The 23,322-nt window shown below is 33.7% G+C and overlaps 1 protein-coding gene across 11 annotated transcripts in view; it reads left to right on the forward strand.

The window, feature by feature from the left end:
- The window catches only part of LOC127711645 (uncharacterized), a 151,074-nt gene that overhangs the window by 79,872 nt on the left and 47,880 nt on the right, over positions 1-23,322 (forward strand). For 2 of the 11 annotated variants that reach the window (XM_052217758.1, XM_052217759.1), the window contains exon 2: positions 19,122-19,222. The exons of the other annotated variants lie outside the window; for them this stretch is intronic. In XM_052217758.1, coding sequence (XP_052073718.1) covers positions 19,129-19,222 — 94 coding nt within the window. In that variant the 5' untranslated portion in view covers positions 19,122-19,128. The remainder of the gene's footprint in view (positions 1-19,121; positions 19,223-23,322) is intronic. 11 annotated transcript variants of the gene reach the window in all.

Consider the following 23,322-nt stretch of genomic DNA (forward strand, 5'->3'; position numbering starts at 1 on the left):
ATAATGGGATAAGCTTTCGTCAAAAATTATTCACCCAACACTTAAGGAAACCTTTTTATGTTTATGTCACTTTATTTCAAAACAATAAAAAAAACTTATTATCCTTATTTTATAGCAATACGCTATGTTTATATTCAACACATAACCTTTAAAAGGGGTGCGAATGGACTCAGGGTGCGAACGTGTGGTGTGCGAATGTGAAAAGGGGCGAACATGAATGGGTGCGATCATGATTTTGGGCAAACGGACCAAGATGTAGCTTCCTCCACCATTAAAAACGGGCTACCATGAAAGCCAATAGTTCAGAAAGCGGCGTAAAACACCAAAAATCATCAACCAATCAATCATTATATAAAATGTTGATATCCATGTCAAGAGAAATTTATTTCATACCTTTATTTCAATTCTGCACTTTACTCTTAAATTTTCTTCAATCTTGATGTTTTCTTTCAAGATTATTCATAGGAAACTAGATTTGTATAATATGATAATTTATTGTTACATAAACTTAAGTGTATCCACAATTAAAAGATTTAACACAATAAGTGTGACAGGACGGATTCAATCACTCTTGCAGAGTTCGTGAAACTTCAATTTTTTTTCTGTCAGACCAAGGACTGACAATAACGCAAGGTAAAACAGGAAACCAGAGTCCATGATTTGACAAACTACATTTACCAATGTGATGGAACAAACCAGAATGACACTTTTTCCCTGTCGGATAAACGGACTGGCTTAAACGTGACAAATGTGGACCTCATGACCTTCTGGCGGTCAGGACTGAAACAAGGTCACAATATTGTATATTCATAAGAGACTGTTGCACAAAACACAATTCTATATTTTGTAATAAGGATACATTTGATTCAAAATGAACTAGATTTCATATGGTTTAAAGCAATTGTCCTATAATTTTGATACTTTACATACATGTATAGGAAAGCACAGTGCTATTTTTAGTACAAAAGTACATACATTTGTACATGTAGCACCACTCCTTCTCATTTATAGTAGTTGCTCCATTTCTTGGTTTTGCTAAAAAAAGTATATATATTTATTAGGTTTAATGCTAAAATTTAAACTATGGACCGGTATGCAAAGAAATTTTCAGTTTAGTGGGACAATGGAGGTTTCATACATTAAATCAAAATCGAAAGTCTGACATTAGTCAATGTCAAATATTTCATTAGTTTTAAAATCAATTAAAATCAAATCAAAACAAATCAAATCATTTTATTTCTTAATTAAAGGGACATATCAATTACAAACAAGATAATATTAAAAAAGACAAGCATGTATACATTCATTTTAGACAAAAACATTCATTTAACATTATTATATGATTTATATAACATGTAGATAAACAATTTGTGAGAGAATACTAAAGAAATGATATCAAAACTATTTTCGCTGTTGAAAAGATATGTAAAACACATTTCCCTTTTTTCACATTTATTGTTAATTCTTTTGCGTCTCATATCGACAACAATCGATGTTTTATCTAAACATACAAACATTGAATGATCCCTAAAGTTTGTAGTTGCAGATAGTGGTACGGTACGTTTGTCAGCTGCAAAACCTCAATATACAGCTGTTTCTAGCGGAAACTCTCTTAGTGTCAAAGAAAGGCGGACTGATCGAAAGATGGCGACAGGTTAGAAATGGAATAGATTTCTCATCGGCCAGAACAAATTCAAATTTTGTGTAACTTTATAAATTGCTAAGTAATCAAACTTTTTTTCGCTTATTTTCATGTATTTAAATAGCGCATCCGAGCTCACCCATGAGCATGAATGTTAGGCCCGGTGTTTCTGCGTCCCTGAGTCCGGCTTCATCAGTGGTCGACTCAATAAGTTGTATATTGGCGTGTTATTTATGTTTTTTGTTTTGTTTCGTATATTATATTGGACCATACACCGGTTGTCTCTGGATAACATATTAGTGGATTATGATTTATTTTTTTGTGAGCTCAGTATCATATTGTGTTGTGAAAGGTCGAGCAGACTATACCCGCTAATGCTTTGATAATAGTTCTTGTAAATTTGTATGTCTTTTATAAGCTATAATAGGCTGATGATTAAATATGTTCACACATTCAGGGTTTAATGAAATAAGGTTCCAGTGTTTTGTAATTATATTTTTTAGTTTCTGTATAGATGGGTTGAATTCTGTTAACATAACTAGTGGTTGTTCCCGTTTCGTTGGGCGTTGTATAAGCAGGTTTTCCCTTTCTATATTTTGTGTTTGATAAAAAATTTCGTTGATTTCAGATATTTTATATCCTCGTTTGAGGAGACGTATTTTAAAAGCTTCCAACTGTTTTTTAAGTTCAGTTCTGCTACTGGTGTTTCTGATGTATCTCAATACTTCACCCTTGATAAATCCTTTGAAAACACTTTTCGGGTGTGAGCTGTATCTGTGTAGGTATTGAAATGTTTATGGGTGAGCTCGGATGCGCTATTTAAATACTATTATATTTGGTCCAATATAATATACGAAATAAAACAAAAAAACATAAATAACACGCCAATATACAACTTATTGAGTCGACCACTGATGAAGACGGACTCAGGGATTTTTCCCCAAACACGGCAGAAACACCGGGCCTAACATTCATGCTCATGGGTGAGCTCGGATGCGCTATTTAAATACATTATTATTGGGCCTAGCCCGCGACTCATCCTACTCGCGAATCACTGCTTGCAGTGATCCTCATGGGCTTGAATGTTAGTCCCGCCAAACTAACTCAACAATGTACTTAGAAATGAAAATAACAACGTACATTTAAAACAAGATATAACTATAACCATATATCCTAATTATTTGACTCCAAAACTGGTTGTCTTTGGATTGTAACCGACATTTTACCAAATCACTTATTTACATCGTTCATACATAACTTTCTCAGGACACCACCCAAGTTGCTTCAAACTTATCTTAGTAGATGACAGATGACAAACCACAGTTAGCAATCTCTACCGTAAATTTTTACAAAGGAAATTACAACGCTATAAAACTGCATTTAAACTGTCAAACTACAGAACTGGTACTTCTGTGATATCCTAATCATTGAATGACGTGTCTCTTATACAACCTTTTAACCTTAAATTTTCGAAGTTCGCTCACATTACTACTTGGAATTATGTGGCGCTACAATAACAAACTCTCTCTCAACAAAACTAATACAACTACGTACAATAGCCCGTTGCTAAAACTTGAAAAGGAATATAACTTAACAACGACCGAATACGACGGCAACATTTATTTGTGTGAAAAACCTCAAGCAGACAAAGAAACAGCAGTAGCAGTAGAAAATTTGGAAAAATTAAACATGGACCAAACTGACATGAACTTTACATTAGAACATCTAACCCAGAGGGACATGCCTTTGCCAGAATCCCTCAGTATGGATACCAATAAGAATGACAACCCAGTAAACTTTTTCGACATCGACTTGACATCTCCAATTCAAAATGCAACACCTACAGTAGGAGCAACCATCAAAGCGATAAACACCATCCTTGAGAAAAGACATCACATTCTCACACTAGAGTATACAATGAGAAAAGAATCAACTAGAACACCCATATTTTTGAATACAAACATTGACTTTAGACCATTTTATGGATCAAATGAAGCGAAAGACTTCTTCGTGGGAAAATTAAAGGATATACGTCAAGAATCTGACCAGTGTATTATGGAAAAATTAACCGCATCCTGCAAGGAGTTTACTACCAAATGTACCTTCGATGCCGATAAACTTAAACTGGATCTATACAAAGAACTAAACTCGGGTTCTGAAAGTGGTAACAAGGCTATCACCGAGTTCAATGATGAACTACTTAAACTTAAAAACAAGTGGACGGAAGAATACAGAACAAGTGTGAACAGAATGAACTCAACATCGGGAAACACCACCAAGTTTAATGTGGATCGAAACCGCCCTTACTACAACAGGCACGAATCTACCGGCAAACTAAATAGAAGAAGATAAACTGTGCATTTGAATATATTACGCTATTTGTTCCTACTTAGTTTTTGGACTATTATATCACTATACAAATGTAAGTCTACCTCCAGATTAAAACATTAAACTTGTATATGATAGATGTTGGTATTTATTTCTATTTTGAATTTACTACGACTGGCTAGTCAATTTATGAAGAAAATTATATTAATATTGGCCATATCAACTACCACTGTACATATTATAATTAAACCTTATTTATTACTCCTAAAACGAAACAATATAATATCTCTTAACCCTGCACCCATTAACTATAATGCAGAGTATACCAGTTGAGACAGATAAACACACAACATTTCAGTAACGATTACAACAATCAAATATCTATACACTATACAATGTAACAAAATCAACGATATCAATTATATTAAAATCTATTATTCAGGGATGTGCAGAAAAATGTAAAATTTATAAATTTTTTATATTATGCAAAACCACAAACTACAATTATTTACGCTATGTGCAGATCTTAGGAGGTCAGATATTCCATTCATAACTATTCACCTAATTAACCTTCTGCAAGTCATTCTATTTTTATCCCAATTCTGACCCTTACATTATCTGCAGGTGATCGCTATGTAATACGAGAAATGAGGTTAACATAGCACGTGCACAGAATCAGTTCACTACTTTACAATCAACATGACCAGACGCTTTAAACGCACTATTAAAAACAAAAAAGTACGACATAAACTTGTAGAAAACAACAACAATAAAAGGAGTAAATTACATACCAAGGTAGTAAAAAATGCCAAATTATTTGTGAAAAATTTATCGGGACATAATTTGACGGATCACGAAACCTTATTACTTGCAAAAGGTGTAAAGTTCATAATTAACCCTTCGAACAAAAATGCCATAAGAAACGTTATGAAGGACTTTGACGAATTCTCAAGAAAACTTAGATGTCGATATCTCTTTAATGATGGTAGAATTTACAAGAGACACCCTCTTTACATAAATTCGGGATATAAACCGTTGGATTCTTGTCCAGCAATTGAAAATTACATATTCTCAACAAAAATAGAACTTAGTAGAATGAAAATAAACAAACACACCAGAAATATATCTGCCGAGGAATTGTCGGCTATTCGGAATCTAAAGAAAAATAATAACATTATAATACGTAAAGCAGACAAAAACTCAACACTGTGTATTCTTGACAAAGACAACTATTTACGTGAAGGTTTAAGACAAGTACATAATATACATTACGAAGAAATTGTTGAATCCAAAGTAAAGGAGGTAGCTGAAACGGCTTTCAGTATTATCAGAGACCTACATAATGATAATTATATTGACAATATAACATTCAAATATTTGAAAGAAAACATCAATACAACTAAAGTAGGAAAATTCTATTTGTTGCCTAAAATACATAAACTATCTCAAAATATACTATCAGAAATGGAGAGAAATGAAACAGCTAGACGAGAAAATTTTATTCCGGGCAGACCAATTGTATCACTGTGTGGAACGCCCCTACACAATATTGGGCACTATATCGATTATTTTCTTGTTCCACTTGTTAAAAAACAATATACATATATAAAAAATACGTCAAGTTTTATTAATTCGATTGAAAATATAAAACCCCAACGAGACTGCTATCTAGTAACATTCGATGCAAAAAATATGTACACTTGCTTTACATTTATGAAATACTAGAAGCCACTAACGCGGCACTGACCAATATTGAACCAAGCGAGTATGAAATTAAAGTTCCACCAAAGGACAGTATACTTCGCCTATTAAGGCTTATTCTAGAGAACAATGAATTTATTTTTAACAATAAACTTTACCGTGAAACCTTGGGCGTGCCTATGGGCGGATCGGCATCTGCTGAATTGGCTGACCTTACAATGTTTGTCATTCTTGAAAACGTTTTACAACGCTTTCAGCACAGAAACAAAATGATAATGACTTCCAGATTTAGGGATGACGGCTGGATTATATATTCCGGACCTATAGAGGAAATACACGAACTATTTACAATAGCTAATACTGCACACCCGCACTTGAAGTTCACCTACGAATTTTCCCGTAATGAAACAATATTCTTAGACACTGTCATATACAAAGGAGAAAGATTCTTTAACGAAGGCATACAAGACATTAAAACCCATATCAAACCAACTGAAACATTTCAATACCTACACAGATACAGCTCACACCCGAAAAGTGTTTTCAAAGGATTTATCAAGGGTGAAGTATTGAGATACATCAGAAACACCAGTAGCAGAACTGAACTTAAAAAACAGTTGGAAGCTTTTAAAACACGTCTCCTCAAACGAGGATATAAAATATCTGAAATCAACGAAATTGTTTATCAAACACAAAATATAGAAAGGGAAAACCTGCTTATACAACGCCCAACGAAACGGGAACAACCACTAGTTATGTTAACAAAATTCAACCCATCTATACAGAAATTAAAAAAAATAATTACAAAACACTGGAACCTTATTTCATTAAACCCTGAATGTGTGAACATATTTAATCATCAGCCTATTATAGCTTATAAAAGATATACAAATTTACAAGAACTATTATCAAAGCATTAGCGGGTATAGTCTGCTCGACCTTTCACAACACAATATGATACTGAGCTCACAAAAAAATATTTTGATGTAGTAGTACGAGGATGAGGAAAAAGAAGTTAGTATTAAAAACGAAAAGACTATCTCCTGTACGAAAATTTCGGATTGAGATTACCGCCTTGGGAAGACAGGTGTAAAAAGGTGCTCTATAGAACACTACATCAAACAGTTGAAAAAGGATTATTATGGGGAATGTGACTTTAATAAAAATTTTAAATACCCAAGACGTCAAATATTTGGACAACCGAGCGATGTTTGCTATACCTATTTTCAAAAGCATCATGATTCTTGAAAAAGAACTCATGGGTATGAAAAAAAAGTAAAATCACATAAATATCGAACTCCGAGGAAAATTTAAAAGGAAAGCCCTAATCAAATGGCAAAATCAAAAGCTCAAACACATCAAACGAATGGATAACAACTGTTATATTCCTGACTTGGTACAGGCATTTTCTTATGGAGAAAATGGTGATTTACGCCTGGTTTTAAAGCTAACTACAAGCTACTCTGATGCAAACGCGGTGTTAAGTGGACTGGCAGTCAACGATGTGACAAAAAATTATACTAAGTACACTATCCTGGTTTGTTCATCATGTTGTATCATACGATAAAAACATGATGAAACTATACAAGACAATCCAAATCAAGACTAAATTTGACTGTGGTTTCCACATGAGACAGCGCGATTCCATATCCGTTCCCCAAAGTAGAGAAAATTCACTTTGCGATTATCTGCCAAAAGTGGACGGATTAAACCCAGTTACATCATCGTTGCCTTCCAAACCGACAAAAGTAACGATCAAACTCATAACGCAGCCGTGTTCACTGTCAATTGCGAAATATCCATGTCACCCTTAATGCAAAACGTTATCCAGCAGTAGACTTCAACACCACCTTCACCCAATGCAAAGTATCTAGGGTGCACAAAGAAGACGCCGACTTTCTTCAACATAGATCATCTCATTAGCAATAGTAACATCACCCACTCTGACTTTTCAGACCTGTACACCTTGTTCCTCATCGATGTGAGTCACCATACTGAAAAGCTAAAAGTGTCTGTAGTTGACATTCAAATCAAGCAGAATTCGAGCGCAATGTTCCAGCAAACACCTAAGCATTTGAACTGGTTATCTCAAATAGAGTTCTGCAGTTCGAGACTGATGTACAAAAGATGAATTTTGTGTTCTAAAGTGTAAATAAAGGGATAACTTGATAGAACGCATCGCCGACATTACAGCGCCTAAGCATGGGTTCTCTTTCATTGTGTCTGCTAAAAACAACAGAATCGATACCCAGTTTAATTCACCCATGCAAATGAAAGATGAAAAGAGTTATGAGATGGCTCTGGTAAAATCTGGAGACTTGCTATATATTCATACAGGAAACAACACTTTTCGATATTCTAGTGATAATTGTGGCTTCAATGTGATAAATAGTATCAAAACAGTGCTGGGCTTAGAACAAAGAATCTACAGACCGAGGTTGAGACCATATAGAACATCATCAGCGTCAACAGCATTCAGTGATATCATCAGTAATAGCTATGTCAATAGATCACAACAACCCACCATCCACAGTTTCTTTCCAAATGTGTCACGTGGTATGAAAATCATTCAAAACCCTAAAAACGTAGTCTATTGACCAGTCACACTGAGAACCATCCATCGCATGAGTACTATTCTGACGGATCAATATGGAATGTTCATTGATCTCAGAGGTGAACATTTAACAATACGTTTTCCATCTTCGTGAGGTATACATAAATGAGTTATCACACATATGGATTGAATTTGACACAAGGTCAAGTGAACAAATTACAAAAAGCAGCAAAGAATGGTTGTCCGGTCGCCAGTCGTTTTTCCCACACCAACCTGAAAGGTGAACATAAGATGCTGCTACCGCCCGACAGGTTCAAAAGATTATCAAGCTCCTTTAGGAACGTGAGGGTGGTATGGTCTTGGAGCTAAGTATAAAACAGCTAAAACAAAACATGGAAAAAGAGGGTGGTTTCTTACCCATGTTGGCCGGTTTGGATATGAGAGTTCTTCCCATGTTAGCAAAAAGTATACTACCTGCTTTGGGAGTTGGTGCATTGAGTAATTTAGGTAGTGCTGCTATGAGCAAAGCCATTGATTCTGGTCTCTACCTAAAACGCGGAGGCAATATGTGTTGTGTAAAGGCTCACGGTAAAGGTCTGTATCTCACTCGAGGTCAATGATATTCTACTTAGGAAAATGGTCAGTACATAAAACATGATTAACAGTTCTATAATGGTCAGATTGATTCTAGGTCAAAACATTCATCTCTTAAGTATGCTCCTTTAGGCTGTAAATAAATGTATAAAGTAGACTCTGGGAAGTAAATGTATTGAGAAGAAAAAATTCGATCCGTTGCACATGAGCTAGAGATAGAAATGCATAAATACACCGAAATTCTAAAAACATACAACAGACTAGACGAGGTGCTTTCCATCGCATTAGGAACCTGTTCTGTTCGAAACGTTATTTGTACAACCGGTGTATTCAGCACAGCTGCAACATTGATCGGAGTCATTGCTTGCATTCCTTTGAGTTCACTAGATGTCATTAATTCGCTGGGAATGGTGGGTTTACCAGTATTATCCTTACATATAGACAAAAAACAAAAAAGACATAAAAATACTGTACACTTTATCAGAACCTCCAGATCTAAAATCGAAGATGCAGTCAGCAAGGCTTTGGATGATGATGATATCAGTGATATAGATTTTACAGGTATCGTAAAATGCTTGCACTTTACTACGATGAAAAACAACAGCTACGACAACCTAGGCAGGACTTTACGCCGTAAGGAAAGCGTTCAATCACCACTACACACATCACTTCGCTACGCTTTGCGATTATGTTCCGTTACCACTATCAATAATTTCTAATTTAGCAACAGTGGAAAAGAAATTAAACTTTTTTTTTAATTTACTTTCTAATAAGATCGTTTGGTCTTTTTGATGATTTTAAAACCTATGCTTCTCACAATGGCTCCTTCCAAAGGTTTAGTCCACTACAGGCCCACACCGTGATTGTTTCCCCTTCTCTGCAGGGTGAGTATTTTCCTTTTACCAAATTTACCATCCACTTCTATTACCTCTAACATTTTATAGATCAATCTATTATCAGTTGTCATTCTTTTATTTATTTCAATTTTGGATTTCATCTTACATGTACTTGTATCAGCGCCTCTTTTTAAAGTGTCTTTAAGATTATTTAAATAAGCCATAATTATGTATTTAGTTATAACACGTCCTTTTAAATGTTTTTTTCTTCCCGTTTTTGTTTTAAGAAATGACATCATGTTGTATATTTACTTAGAAACTAATTCAAACACTGTTCATTTACCATACTATGTTTCATTTTCGAGGTAAGATGCTGAATTTCTACTTTAAAATTGGAGGTGGTGTAGAATCGGCCTTTGTATACTACTGACATCCCCTAAAAAAATTCTGGATCCACCCCTGTTGATCCTTACAATCATGTGACAAAACATTAATAAGGTAAGAGATAGTGCTTTACTACTGTTTTCTTAACGCTTACTTGAAATTATTTTATTTATGTTATCAAACACTCCCTCTATAAAATGATAATATAAGCAAGCTGTGTATTGGACTCTTCATGTATTGTGAATACCATATGCTAATAAATAGATATTAATTATGTACAATCATGACATGAGCGTATATATTGTCTCCGTAGTGTTATGTTGATAAACTAAGAGTAATCTCAGTTATAAATAAATATCATTGAAACATGTCGTGATATACTACCACTCTTGGAAACTGGATTTAAATTAAAAAAACATATAGGCTTATAACAGTTGCTTAAAAATACGGACGCACACATAATACTGTCTTTGAAACAATTATTCTATAAGAACTATTGTACAAAATAAATGCATTCAGTTTCATGTATTTATCCATAGTTTAGAGTTACCAGTTACAAATGTATTTTGATAAGAAGTGAAACCTTATCGGTTGATGATGTAACAAAACTAGTATTATAATTAAAAAAAGGTAGATAAATCTGAGGAATTACGTCCGTCATATTTTATACAAGGAACATGCAATTTTTAAAATTCATCCGCGTGCATTATTGGTACTAAGATGACCCATGTTATCTAGGTACACACTCGGTATTATAATATTCATGATGTTTTACATATATATATTTCTCAAGAAATCTGGAAATTGCCATAGCATTACTTCAGATGACCTCCTCAAGGTCGTCGAGGTCCTCAGAGTAAAAAGAACGAATTTATTCATTTTTGATTACAAAAAAAAAAAATATTTAAAGAAGAGGTCGTATCTCTTTAAACAAATCGGACATCACATAAGATTGTTTTTTAAGAAGATTATTTTCTCGCCAAATTTTCGTCTTCTGCAACCTTGCCGTCGTATTTTGAAAAGACCAAAGCGAGGTTGCGATCAAACAAATTAACAAAAATGTAAAATACCCAACAGTGAACAACCCCCTACCCAAATTAAGATATTCGAGTTTGTGCCAATTGATAACGGACTTTAAACTTGTGGATTTTAAATCATTTTATTTAATTTCCGATTTGTTTAAAGACATACAACACCTCTTTCAATATTTTGTTGTTACCCTGACAATATTAATGCCTTAGAAAAATGTAGAATGAGGATAAATACCATTTTTAACCAAAACAGATGGTTGTTACATCCGTTACCCTGATAAAAAGGCTAATGAATCATTCCTAATGAAAAATGGAGTGCATTTGACGTTTTTTGGGAAATAACATTTTCTTAAATACCCTCCTGGGAGGATTAGAAATGATCATCAGTAATGTTGGCATTAATTTAAGCTTCTATGACTGTAAAAAAATACAACTGTTATGTTAACATTTTATATCTGACCTTACAAGTAAGTTACTAGGAAGTAACTTGAAAGTCGATATATTAAATTGTATTTAGCACAGCTTTGTGCAGCCCCACACCCTCTTTTCAATGGCGGTTGTCCAACCAGATCATGTTGTTACTCTGATCGGCACAATTCGCTGCGCTGGATTAAACATTCATATATTCAGTGAGTAATGGTAGCCTCTGATTACTAGGGCTCATCAGTCAATTCCTCGTACCAGACATATTACTTAAATATATTTATAAATACATTTTTATTTTATTATTGTGTCACATATTGATTGAACATTATACAATATCATAATAAAAATATACATTACAACAATCAATACCCAGCCATTGAGTTGGTTTATGAGACACATATTTACAAAACAATTCATATTAGTGATCTGCCACAATTTGCGGTAGCCACATTATAATTTACATATATATTAAATACAGACATTGATAAATATATTTCAGAGCAAGATTGAATTATATACCATATATGTTATAGTTTATATTTTACTCAAGATAAAGCTATGGCCAAATATTGCAAAAACCTTATTATCTATTTGTTATTTTTTTGGGCAACGAGGATAAATTATCAGTATCCTGAAATTTTTAAGATTTAGCATCTTTTGAAAAAAAAATTTAAACCTATTTAAGCTACATTTAACTGATTTATTTTACTTTATAATAAAAAATATCTAATATAAGCTGAGCGTAACTGATTATTCATTCAGAACTTTTTGGTTTTCACAATTCATAAAAATATAACAATCGAATTTCGAATTTATTGGTCGTAATGGAAAAAAAAGAATTCTAGCTTGGATAGTTCTGTCCATTTTCACTATTGTTTTTTGTTCTTCACTTTTGCCCAGACGTCACTTGCTTGATAAAGGGTCCATCATCTAGGAGTAACAGTGAAAACTGATCAACTCGCAGTAAGCCGAATGATATGGGAAGATTGAGTATGTAAATATTTGCTACAGTACTGTAAGATAAGCAATACTCAATCAACCAAAATTGGTAACTGCACGTGTATTCACTCAAATTTGCTTTCAGATTTTTTGTATTGCTTTACGGCTTTCAATCTGCATCCATGTCGGCAGATAGAATCATTGAACGTATATTTTGAACGATCATCTTTAGTCTTTTATCGATTGTATGACGATCATATGTTGCCTCTTATTGATTTCAAGTCTACGTATTGGTACAGTAGGTGAAATACTGAATCAATAGTGTCGCATTGAACGTTGTTCTCGCCTCTTATGTAGGAGGTTTTGAATTTGATTCCAATCGGATCAGATCGTTTTTTTTTATATTGGTATCTTATTTACACTGCTTATCCGTTACACACGCTGCATTAAAGAGTAAGCCTAAATATTATTAGCTTGGAGCCAAGATAATGATTAGAAGTAGAACATTGAATATCGAACTCAGTCTTGTAAAAGCTTAGTACATTCATTCAACATAAACATTTTTTTCCCAGCCTGAATATCCATGTAATAGTTGCCGTTGTACATTAAGCGCCCATCTATAGATATGTGGCTGTGGGCATTTTGATTAATGCGTGCCATCAGTTTTAACTATATGAGCAACACCATGTTCATTATTTTAACGATTCAGTTGTGACGTAGTTTTGATAATGAAATATCTTTTTGTGTTGTCATATGTTTGAGATGCAATGTTTTTCCTTCTCTTTGAGATACCTAGCCTGTTTCCTTATCTAATTCAATATATTTGAAAAAAAACACATTGTTTAAACTAAACCGTAATTTGATATATTATTTTTACAGTTCACATCACCGATAAACATATTAGTAAGTTGAAGTGACCAATCTTAATGGTAAACTATTTTGGTTGCTTTTTCATTGCAACATGTCATGTAACACGTTAGGTATAGTGTCCGGCTGAGATCGTGTTTTTTCGGTTGATATTAAATGCGCTCAAATCAATTTCCTGCTATGCTATTTCGCAAGTTTAATGGTTTTACTCATGACTGTTAATCTTATTCTGAATACTATACATATTTTAAGCAAAAACTACGCACAATTTTCTTTGAATTTTTCTTCATAATCTTTTCAATTTCATTTTATGCTACCTTTGTTTTTGAACATTTATATTTAATGAATGATAAATTTAGAATGGAAACGGGGAATGTGTCAAAGAGTCAACAACCCGACCAAAGAGCAGAAAACAGCCCAAGGCCACCAATAGGTCTTCAACACAGCGAGAAAACCCCGCACCCGGAGACGACCTTCAGATGGCCCCTAAACAATAATGTATACTAGTTCAGCGAAAATGGAAGTCACACTTAGCTCCTAAACCAATAAATGAACTAAAATTTTTAAAAACATATAAGACTAACAACGGTCAGAGGTTCCTGACTTGGGACAGGCGCAAAAATGCGGCGGGTTAAACATATTATCAACCCTCCTCATATACCTCTAGACAATATGAAATAAACAAACACACATCAATACGCACAGTTAAAATTCAGTTCAAAAGAAGTCGGAGTCAGATGCTAGAATAGGTAACAGAAAAAAAACTAAACAAAATGACATTAATCAACATACATTATACCAAAGGACTACTAGCAGTTACTGACATGCCAGCTCTAGACCTTAATAACCTTGAAACATTATGTCTTCATCATATGAAAATCAAGCACAATCCCTCCCGTTAGGGGTTTATAGATATAAGAAGATGTGGTATGAGTGCCAATGAAATAACTCTCCATCCAAGTCACAATTTGTAAAAGTAAACCATTATAGGTCAAAGTACGGCCTTCAACACAGAGCCTTGGCTCACACTGAACAGCAAGCTATAAAAAAAATGACTAGCGTAAAACCATTCAAACAGGAAAACCAACAGTCTAATCTATATAAAAGAACGAGAAACGAGAAACACTTATGAACCACATCAGCAAACGACAACCACTTAACATCATATTCATGACTTAGGACAGGTGCAAACAAATGCAGCGGGTTTAAACGTTTTAATAGGCGCAAACCTTCACCCTACCTGAAACAATAGTGCAACATCACAACATAGAAAGACACACTGTAAAATATCAATTGAAATGGCTTAACTCAATCAAAAGACATATTAACAAAAACTAGTGAACTTTATGAAGTATGCATCGGTGAATCAAGAGACACAAGAGTATATTTACGTAAAATTGGACAGAATATAACTGGATATGCACTATATGCGTTTATATATATGGTTTGTTAAGCTGTGAAGAGAACTTAATTCTGTGGGTATCAAGTTGGATCACTCTAAGGTCAGAAACTATTGAAATTGTCATGAACTGGATATAGATATAAGAAGATGTGGTATGAGTGCCAATGAGACAGCTCTCCATCCAAGTCACAATTTGTAAAAGTAAACCATTATACGCCAAAGTACGGCTTTTAACACGGAGCCTGGGCTCACACCGAACAGCAAGCTATAAAGGGTCCCAAAAATGACTAGTGTCAAACCATTCAAACAAGAAAACAAACGGTCTAATCTATATAAAAAAACAAGAAACACTTATGAACCACATCAACAAACGACAACCACTGAACATCAGGTTCATGACTAAGGACAGGTGCAAACAAATGCAGCGGATTTAAACGTTTTAATAGGCGCCAACCTTCACCCTACCTGAAACAATAGTGTAACATCACAACATAGAAAGACACACTGTAAAATATTAATTGAAATGGCTTAACTAAATCAAAAGACATATCAACAAAAACTAGTGAACATACACTGAACGAATAAATTTGATCTATGACACAATGTAAATACAAAATTAATAAAACAAGGGGGTTAGATGTTTAACAATATCAGAAAGATTACCATAACCTGGACATAATGCCGTCAAATAAAAAAACGTAAACAGGTAAATAAAAATTATTTTGTTGTAAGGTATGCATGGACTATGGAAATAATTTTTACAAAATAAATAATTTTGTTGTTCCTAGTACGAGAACAAAAGTGAAAATTTATCGTCATACTAAACACTTATCAAAGGTGGTATATATTAAAAATAGTAAGACTAGACATAACACTGAATAAGTAAACATCAAATAACAAAAATACATTACAAATTGTATCAACAGGTCAAATTAACACGAACGTACGAATTGAGAGTACTCGCAGTTACTGAAAGCTAGTTAAAAGCCAAAAAACAATAAAATTATTTAGAGCAGTAATTACAAAGTCAACTAGTAAGTTTTGCATATGGTTAATTTATTTAGACAATTAAAGTGTTTCAAAATCAGGTCTTACTTATTATTTTTTCGATTTAAAGAAACATATTTCTTATTTTCTCTCTGTAGATCAAACAAGTTAGCCTCTTGTTTCATATTATATCTAGTTTTTCAAAAGATATTCTTTTCGTTTTGTTTCGTCATATTTCGTTTCGTTTTATTTCTTTATATTTAAATTCGTTTTATTTCGTCATATTTCGTTTCGTTTTAATAAATTTCGTTTCGTTCCTTTCCGTTTTTATTCAATTTCGAACTTTGCAGGTACCCACTTTTTAGTCCTTTCTTAGATTTTAATCAAAAATCAACAACAAAAAAAACTTCCAGAAAGCGATATGATCAAAACTGCACGTTAAGTTTAGTATTTCTAAAGTGTGATTAAATATCTAAACTATCAAATTTTAAACCGGAAATAACATATATAAGACAAACAGGCTATGACAAGACAACATTATTGAATATTTATACATGTAGTTGTCCGACAGAAAGCAGCTGTGATCCAAATAAAACATGAATTTAGATCCAGTAAGCACGATAAACAGTCATTTACAGTAAACAATGTATCCATTAAATTTTGATGGATGAATGTTTTGGTTGCTTACATAATTTTGTCAATAAAACGGAACTATATATAACTGTCATACAATTTGGAGGTTCAGTTAGTTAGCTATACAATTAGGTTTAATCTACCATTTTCCTTGGTAAATGCGTGGACCAAGTTAGGAATATGACAGTTAATTCCAGTTATTGGTAGATAAAGTCTAACGTTTAGTTTTGTCAGTTTTTCTGGACTTCTCCTTATGAATACACCTTGTAATTCGGTATTTTTGTTGTTATTCTTTGTCTAAGTTATTTAAAAGTAATGTTCACATGTCTCACAGCGACGATCTCCGAATCTTTCAATTCCCCCACATTCTCCATTACATGTGAATCTAGCTTTGGTACATTTTTTTTTCAAATTCGGCGCATTTCTGTGAATATTGATAAGTCAATTAAGTCGGAAGAATTTATGCAAAGTTGGAGGATATTCTACGTCCAAATTTTTCTTGTTCCTTTGATAGTGATTAATTAGCTTTACTGTTGTTGCGAAGATTTTTTTCTTTAGTTTATATGCATCTAGCAAGATTGAAGGGGATATTTGTCTATATATATACATATATGTGATGGTTGGCATGATTTAAAGTTCAAATATTGATGAGTATCAGTATCTATACAGGAGAGGTATGTTTTTCCTTCTACTATAATTCTAGTTTCAATATATATCATTTTTGTGACGCGATAAAGCCAGTGTTAGTAACAAATCAATTTATCATGCTCGCGTAGAAATGTTAGTATCTATAAATTAAGATTGGAGTCGTGTGCACCTGTCCCGTGCCGGATGTGAACTCACAACCTCAGTGTTGACAGGCTAGTGAAACAGTAGTTCGACTATGTAGACAACTCGGCCACCGAGGCCCCTGATGCGTATAAGATGTTTTAATTTTTTTTTCTAAATGATATATATGAAATAATATATATCAGAAGTCAGAATGGTTCCTATAAAAATACTTATTTCCCTCAAACAGCTGATCATTTCGTAGTACATGAGTTGATCATGCTTTGCTGGTCTGTGTCATGTTTAAAAATCTCTTATTAGTTTTGTCGTCTTTGTTTTGGTGACCATGGTGTTCGATTCATGGTTTTTGCTTGATCCTTTTTATCTTTTTCTAAAATTCGGGGGAATAAAAGGCCATGAAACCCTAACGAACTAATAATAAGATGTTCTTAACCATGATTTTAGGCCTTGTATAAACACTATGTTTTAAGACTAACAAAACTTTACGAGCTAGGAATTTTCCTAAAAAGATGTATTCGGCTTTGAGCGTTCCTGATGGAGGGAAATCCAAAAACGCGCTTCAGACGCATGAAACCATAAAGTTTTGATTTCATTTTTTTACAGCACTGGGTTGATATCGCTGCTGGTGGACTATAAGTCCCGAGCGTATCATCAGCTCAGTATGCAGGACTTCGGTACTGATATGATTTATAACAAACATTTCAGAAATTGTCCGTTTATAAATTAAAAATTATCGTGAAACTCATGTTTCAATGCCTTCTGGCACAATTGGCCTTCGATTGATCTGTCTATTATTTTAGGTATTTTTCGGTCATATATCTCCTCAACTGATTATGATCTTATACATCCTTGGCTTTCATATTTTCGGCTTTGAGCTCTCCTGATGAAGGTTGATCAGAAAAGCGCCTCTGACGCATGAAATTAATGAAGTGTTGTTTTTATTTTTATTTTTTGGCTACTAGACTTTTCGACAAAGAAATTAATAAATTTCGACATGTGTATGGCATCGTCCAGCCGTACCAACTACCATTTATGCACAACATTGTTTAGGAAATTCAACAAATAATGCTATAGCCACTGTACATTCCCATGGTTAAAACTCCAAGAATAATTCAATTGTTTAATTCCATATGTAACACATTTTGACTGTAAAAAACAGCAGAGGAAGTTAAAAATTCGTGTAAGACGTTATCACAACCATGTAAACAAAAAGAAAGTAAAGCTTGTAAAATTAATATAACCGTATAGTTGGGTTCAGAAACGTTACTTTGCATATGGTTTCACATCATACATGCCATAGTGAGCGTGTGTTTTATATTTCAATATGAACTGACTATAACTTGATCTGAAACCTGAACCTACTATAGAACGGACAAACATATGATGGAATTTCGGACGGACAGGGAACAGACCGACAAAAATGCACCACTGCTATCATAGTCGGGGCATACACGTTAATTAGCTACAGTGAAAGTAGGTGTGGTTCATAAGTGTTTCTCGTTTCTCGTTTTTTTTAAAGATTAGACGGTTGGTTGTCCTGTTTGAATTGTTTTACACTAGTCTTTTTGTGGCCCTTTATAGCTCGCTGTTCGGTGTGAGCCAAGGCTCCGTGTTGACGGCCGTACTTTGACTTATAATTGTTTACTTTTTACACATTGTGACTTGGATGGATAGTTGTTTCATTGGCACTCATACCACATCTTCTTCTTTATATATAGAAAATAGTTTTCGACATTTGTGTAAGACCAAATTTCTACCCTTCGGATGTTTGCAGGGATATCAGGGGAATAAATAGCGATAAATCTTAATTGGAGATGTATATTTTATTTGAAATATAATATAATGTTCTAGCAGGTGAATCTATTTCATGTCAAACCCAGTGACACCAAAAAATCACTGTTAAAATAGTTGTTTTCTGCTTAAGTATATATCAAATAACTGCCTTGTACGTAAAGACATATGTTTTTCATGCAGCGTTTATATATTATAAAATTTCAAATTAATGTAGAATAACGATGTGGGTGTGTGCAGTTTGTTATCACTCAAATCAGAAGGAAGATGAAGAATGTACAGAATGCAAGAACGATAGAGATTGTAAAAAAGTTGAAGGTAAATGCATGCTTCCTTAATGCAGATCTGTGGTTATCCGAAGACTGGTTAACATGATGAACATTGTTTGAAATAGTAACTCAGCATAAATACTTCATAAAACGTTTATTTTTAGATAGTATATATTTGTGTGAAAGAAAGATAGGACTTGTATAAATATATGTCGTTAATGCTCACCATAATGCTAAGAAAAATGAATCCTTATAAAAAATGGAGAAAGAGAGCAAATGATTCATAAGTACTTGAAGGACTATATGATACAATTGGATCTTAAATTGAACTTATAAAGAAAAAACTGTTCGTTTGCATTAATGATTTTGCTTTATTATTTAAGGATGGAAAGTTGTTACAGCTTTTGACGCTTTGTGACGAAGGACCTACAAAACAGCTTTTTTTTTTAAACGTGGAGAAGTTATACGTGAAGCTAAAAGAAATAACAGTGATTGGTGGTGTGGCTTCAGAAATAACGAATGGGGATGGTTTCCGAAATTGCATGTTGTTAGAATAAGAAAATCTCATGGTTCGTTTTTCAAATGTCAGCTTTCCATTTTTCATAAACCCTATGCTCCGTCGTATGGTATTTACATATCTCAGTTAATAAATTACGCTTGTGCATGTTCACACTGTGCAGGAGTAGGCTCCTTGCCAACTGCTCCAGCTGAGTTATGAGGTGAAATGAATAAAATCGACACAACATATGTTTTACGATAACCATCACAAATTGGGTTACCGATATATCGGTGTTTCAACTCACTAGATACTAGTATAGTCGACTGAATCTGTAACTTTATCTATTGTGTTTAATTTTTTACTGATTGTTGATCTCCATTCATAGTAAGAGACGCTTACCATGTCGCGGTACCAGGTTGGTTTATAACCCTGATTTGTCTTTGAATCGACTTACGAGAGTTGAAGATCGGTAAACTACTGTCTCCTCAAGTTATCGTAATTTTGTCTGTAATTAAATAAAAAAAAATAACAGAAAAATGATAACGGAAACAGCACACCAATATAAGATAAAATCCAATTAAAGACAAATCATGATACAAGAGTGAGTGGTATATCAATGCACGTAGGATCTCGAATGCACAATCGATGAGTGTTTATGCCCCCGCTGCGGAGTGTTACCCTTGTCCGTCAGTACGTTCCAAATTAGTTTCCATTCTAAAGCATTAGTTTGCCTCAAGCAAATGTTATGAAAGTTATATACAATGCTTATTACCACAAAACACAGATCAAGTTCGAATTTGGGTGGCGTCACGTTACCGTCCATGAGTGATGACACTTTACTAATGGAAAAATTACGGAATTTTTCGTTTCCGTTCTCTAACTTTTGTTTACCTCATCCAAATGTTTTGAAACTTATACACAATGCTTATTACCACAAAATTCAGATCAAGCTCAAATGCGGGTGGCTTCACTTTCAAAGCTTTCTAGTTATGTCCCTTTATAACGTTACATGCAAGCTGGGGCATCATTTGTGTCCCATAGAAACATTCTCCATTTATTTTAATTACCTTGCTTTTTACTTTTTAGTAAGTGATATTACCTTCCTACCATTTCATTTAATTTCTTTTGTTATAAAACCCTTTTGAATGAAATTAGGTGATGTGGTATGAGACAACTTTCCACTAATGTTAAAGGACGAGAACATAAAAGACCAACAAGCAAAAAAAAATCCTATAGAAAGGTATACCAGACCCCGTCATGAGAAATGTGAAATGATTGCAGAGAGTTAACTCTCTGATTTATGATAAAATGTAATAAAAAAACTAGTTATGGTGAATAGCAAACATACGAAAATCACTACCCTGTAGGTTTTTAATTTGAGAAAGGAAATGCAAGAAGTCTTTGGGCTGATTATGTTTGACAGCGATAAATACAGTCCCTAACTTTGACCAGGAGTGTAACAGCATGATATAAAATCTATCATCTGGACAATCAATCGAAAATGACTTGACTCTTTAGATTCGTACTAAGCACAACAACAACTAACATAAAGAAGTAGAGGCTCCAAGGAGCCTGTGTTGCTCAACTAATATTTTTGTTTACAATTGATGCATGAAATAATGCAACCATTATACTTTTACTTTAGTTTCAGAGATATAAGCCAAAAACTGCACTTTACCCCTATGTTCTATTTTTAGCCATGTCGGCCATGTCGGTTGGCAAGCGGGGTCATTGGACACATTTTTTTTAACTAGATGCCCTAATGATGATTGTGGCAAAGTTTGGTTGAATTTGTATATGTAGTTTCAGAGGAGAAGATTTTTGTTAAAGTTTACAAAAATTTTCGAAAAATTGTTCAAAAATTGACTATAAAGGGCAATAACTCCTTGAGAGGTCAATTGACAATTTTGGTCATCTCGATTTATTTGTAGATCTTACTTTGATGAACATTATTGATGTTTACAGTTTATCTCTATCTATAATAATATTCAAGATGATAACCAAAAACTGCAAAATTTCTTTAAAATTACTATTTCAGGGGCAGCAACCCAACAACGGGTTTCTTGATTCGTCTGAAAATTAGAGGGCAGATAGATCTTAACCTGATGAACATTTTTACACGATGTCAAATTTACTCTAAATGCTTTAGTTTCAGAGATATAAGCCAAAAACTGCATTTTACCCCTATGTTTTATTTTAAGCCATGGCGGCCATGTTGTTTGGTAGCCGATGTCGTCGGACACATTTTTTAAACTAAATACCCAATCATGATTGTGGCCAAGTTTGATTAAACTTAAACTTGGCCTAGTAGTTTCAGAGGAGAAGATTTTTGTAAAAGTTAACGGAGGACGACGGACGACGACAACGGACGACGGACGCCAAGTGATGAGAAAAGCTCACTGGGCCCTTTGGGCCAGGTGAGTTAAAAATAAAACAAAATACCGATCTAAGGATACCCGCAGTTATTGAATGCTATTACAAAATAAAATTCAATTGACAACTGAACCATGTTTTCCTAGAATACATTATCAATCAGGACACCTCAAACAGATTTAGTATATATGACACCATAAACGTTCTTAAGAAAACATGCCAAATCATAAGTATCGACATAATTATTAACACAATTGGTGTTCATACATTTAATATAAATAAGAAGATGTGGTATGAGTGCCAATGAGACAAGTCTACACCCAAGTCACAATGTATAAAAAGTTAACAATTGTAGGTCAAAGTACGGCCTTCAACACGGAGCCATGGTTTTCAAGTCAATTACGGCGGAAAGGATCACATTCACGAAAAAAATAAAGTATTACGTCACATCTAAATTGCACAGTAATAAGGTTCTGTAAAAAAAGATCGACTGGGTTGGAGGGCGGAGAAAATGCAGACAGCTACTAGAAACAAGAATTTAAATAGAAACATATATTTCGCCTTCTATCATGCCACATTTAAAGAATTGTTGCAAGGATTCTTCAACCTAAAAAAAGCACTACACTCTTCATGTTAACTCCTGTTTCCTTAGCGACAAAATCGGCATTATGATGTTTAAGACACGCTTCCAAAAAACGCAAATTCTGACGCAATGTAAACTTGTAATATTTGTGATGATGCATGTAAAAGTTTTTTAAAATTGTTTTTCTCTGTTTTGATTTGATTAAACATGGACCTTTAAATAGAAATAGTTTTTTCTTAGTGGTAAACAAAATAGCGAAATTGACTGTTGATCGTCTTATTGATGTATACCTAAAAAGTCTTTTTATTCATAAATAAAGCTTTATGTGTCATACATATGGTTACTTTCCATAAGATGTTCCACCTATTACTAGTTCTTGAATCACTCATAAAACTACTTAGATACAATTGTAAATGTAAAAGTAAAAGTCTATTTCTGACTATAGACAATATACCCTTTAAGTGTTAGTCAAGTTTGCTCATCCTTGGAAACATTTTTATGCAATTTGGTCATACAAATTGATTTAACCTAATCTCAATAAAATTGAGAATGGAAATGGGGAATGTCTCAAAGAGACAAAAACCCGACAAGCTGCTTAACTAACTTAGACATGAATCTGTATCTATCTAGTATAGTTCATCAATTTAGGAACTATTTTAATGACAGTTATACTTTGGCTAGAAATTTGAACAAC

This window comes from Mytilus californianus, unplaced genomic scaffold (genome assembly GCF_021869535.1).
Source record: "Mytilus californianus isolate M0D057914Y unplaced genomic scaffold, xbMytCali1.0.p SCAF_8, whole genome shotgun sequence".
Taxonomy (NCBI): Eukaryota; Metazoa; Mollusca; class Bivalvia; order Mytilida; family Mytilidae; genus Mytilus; species Mytilus californianus.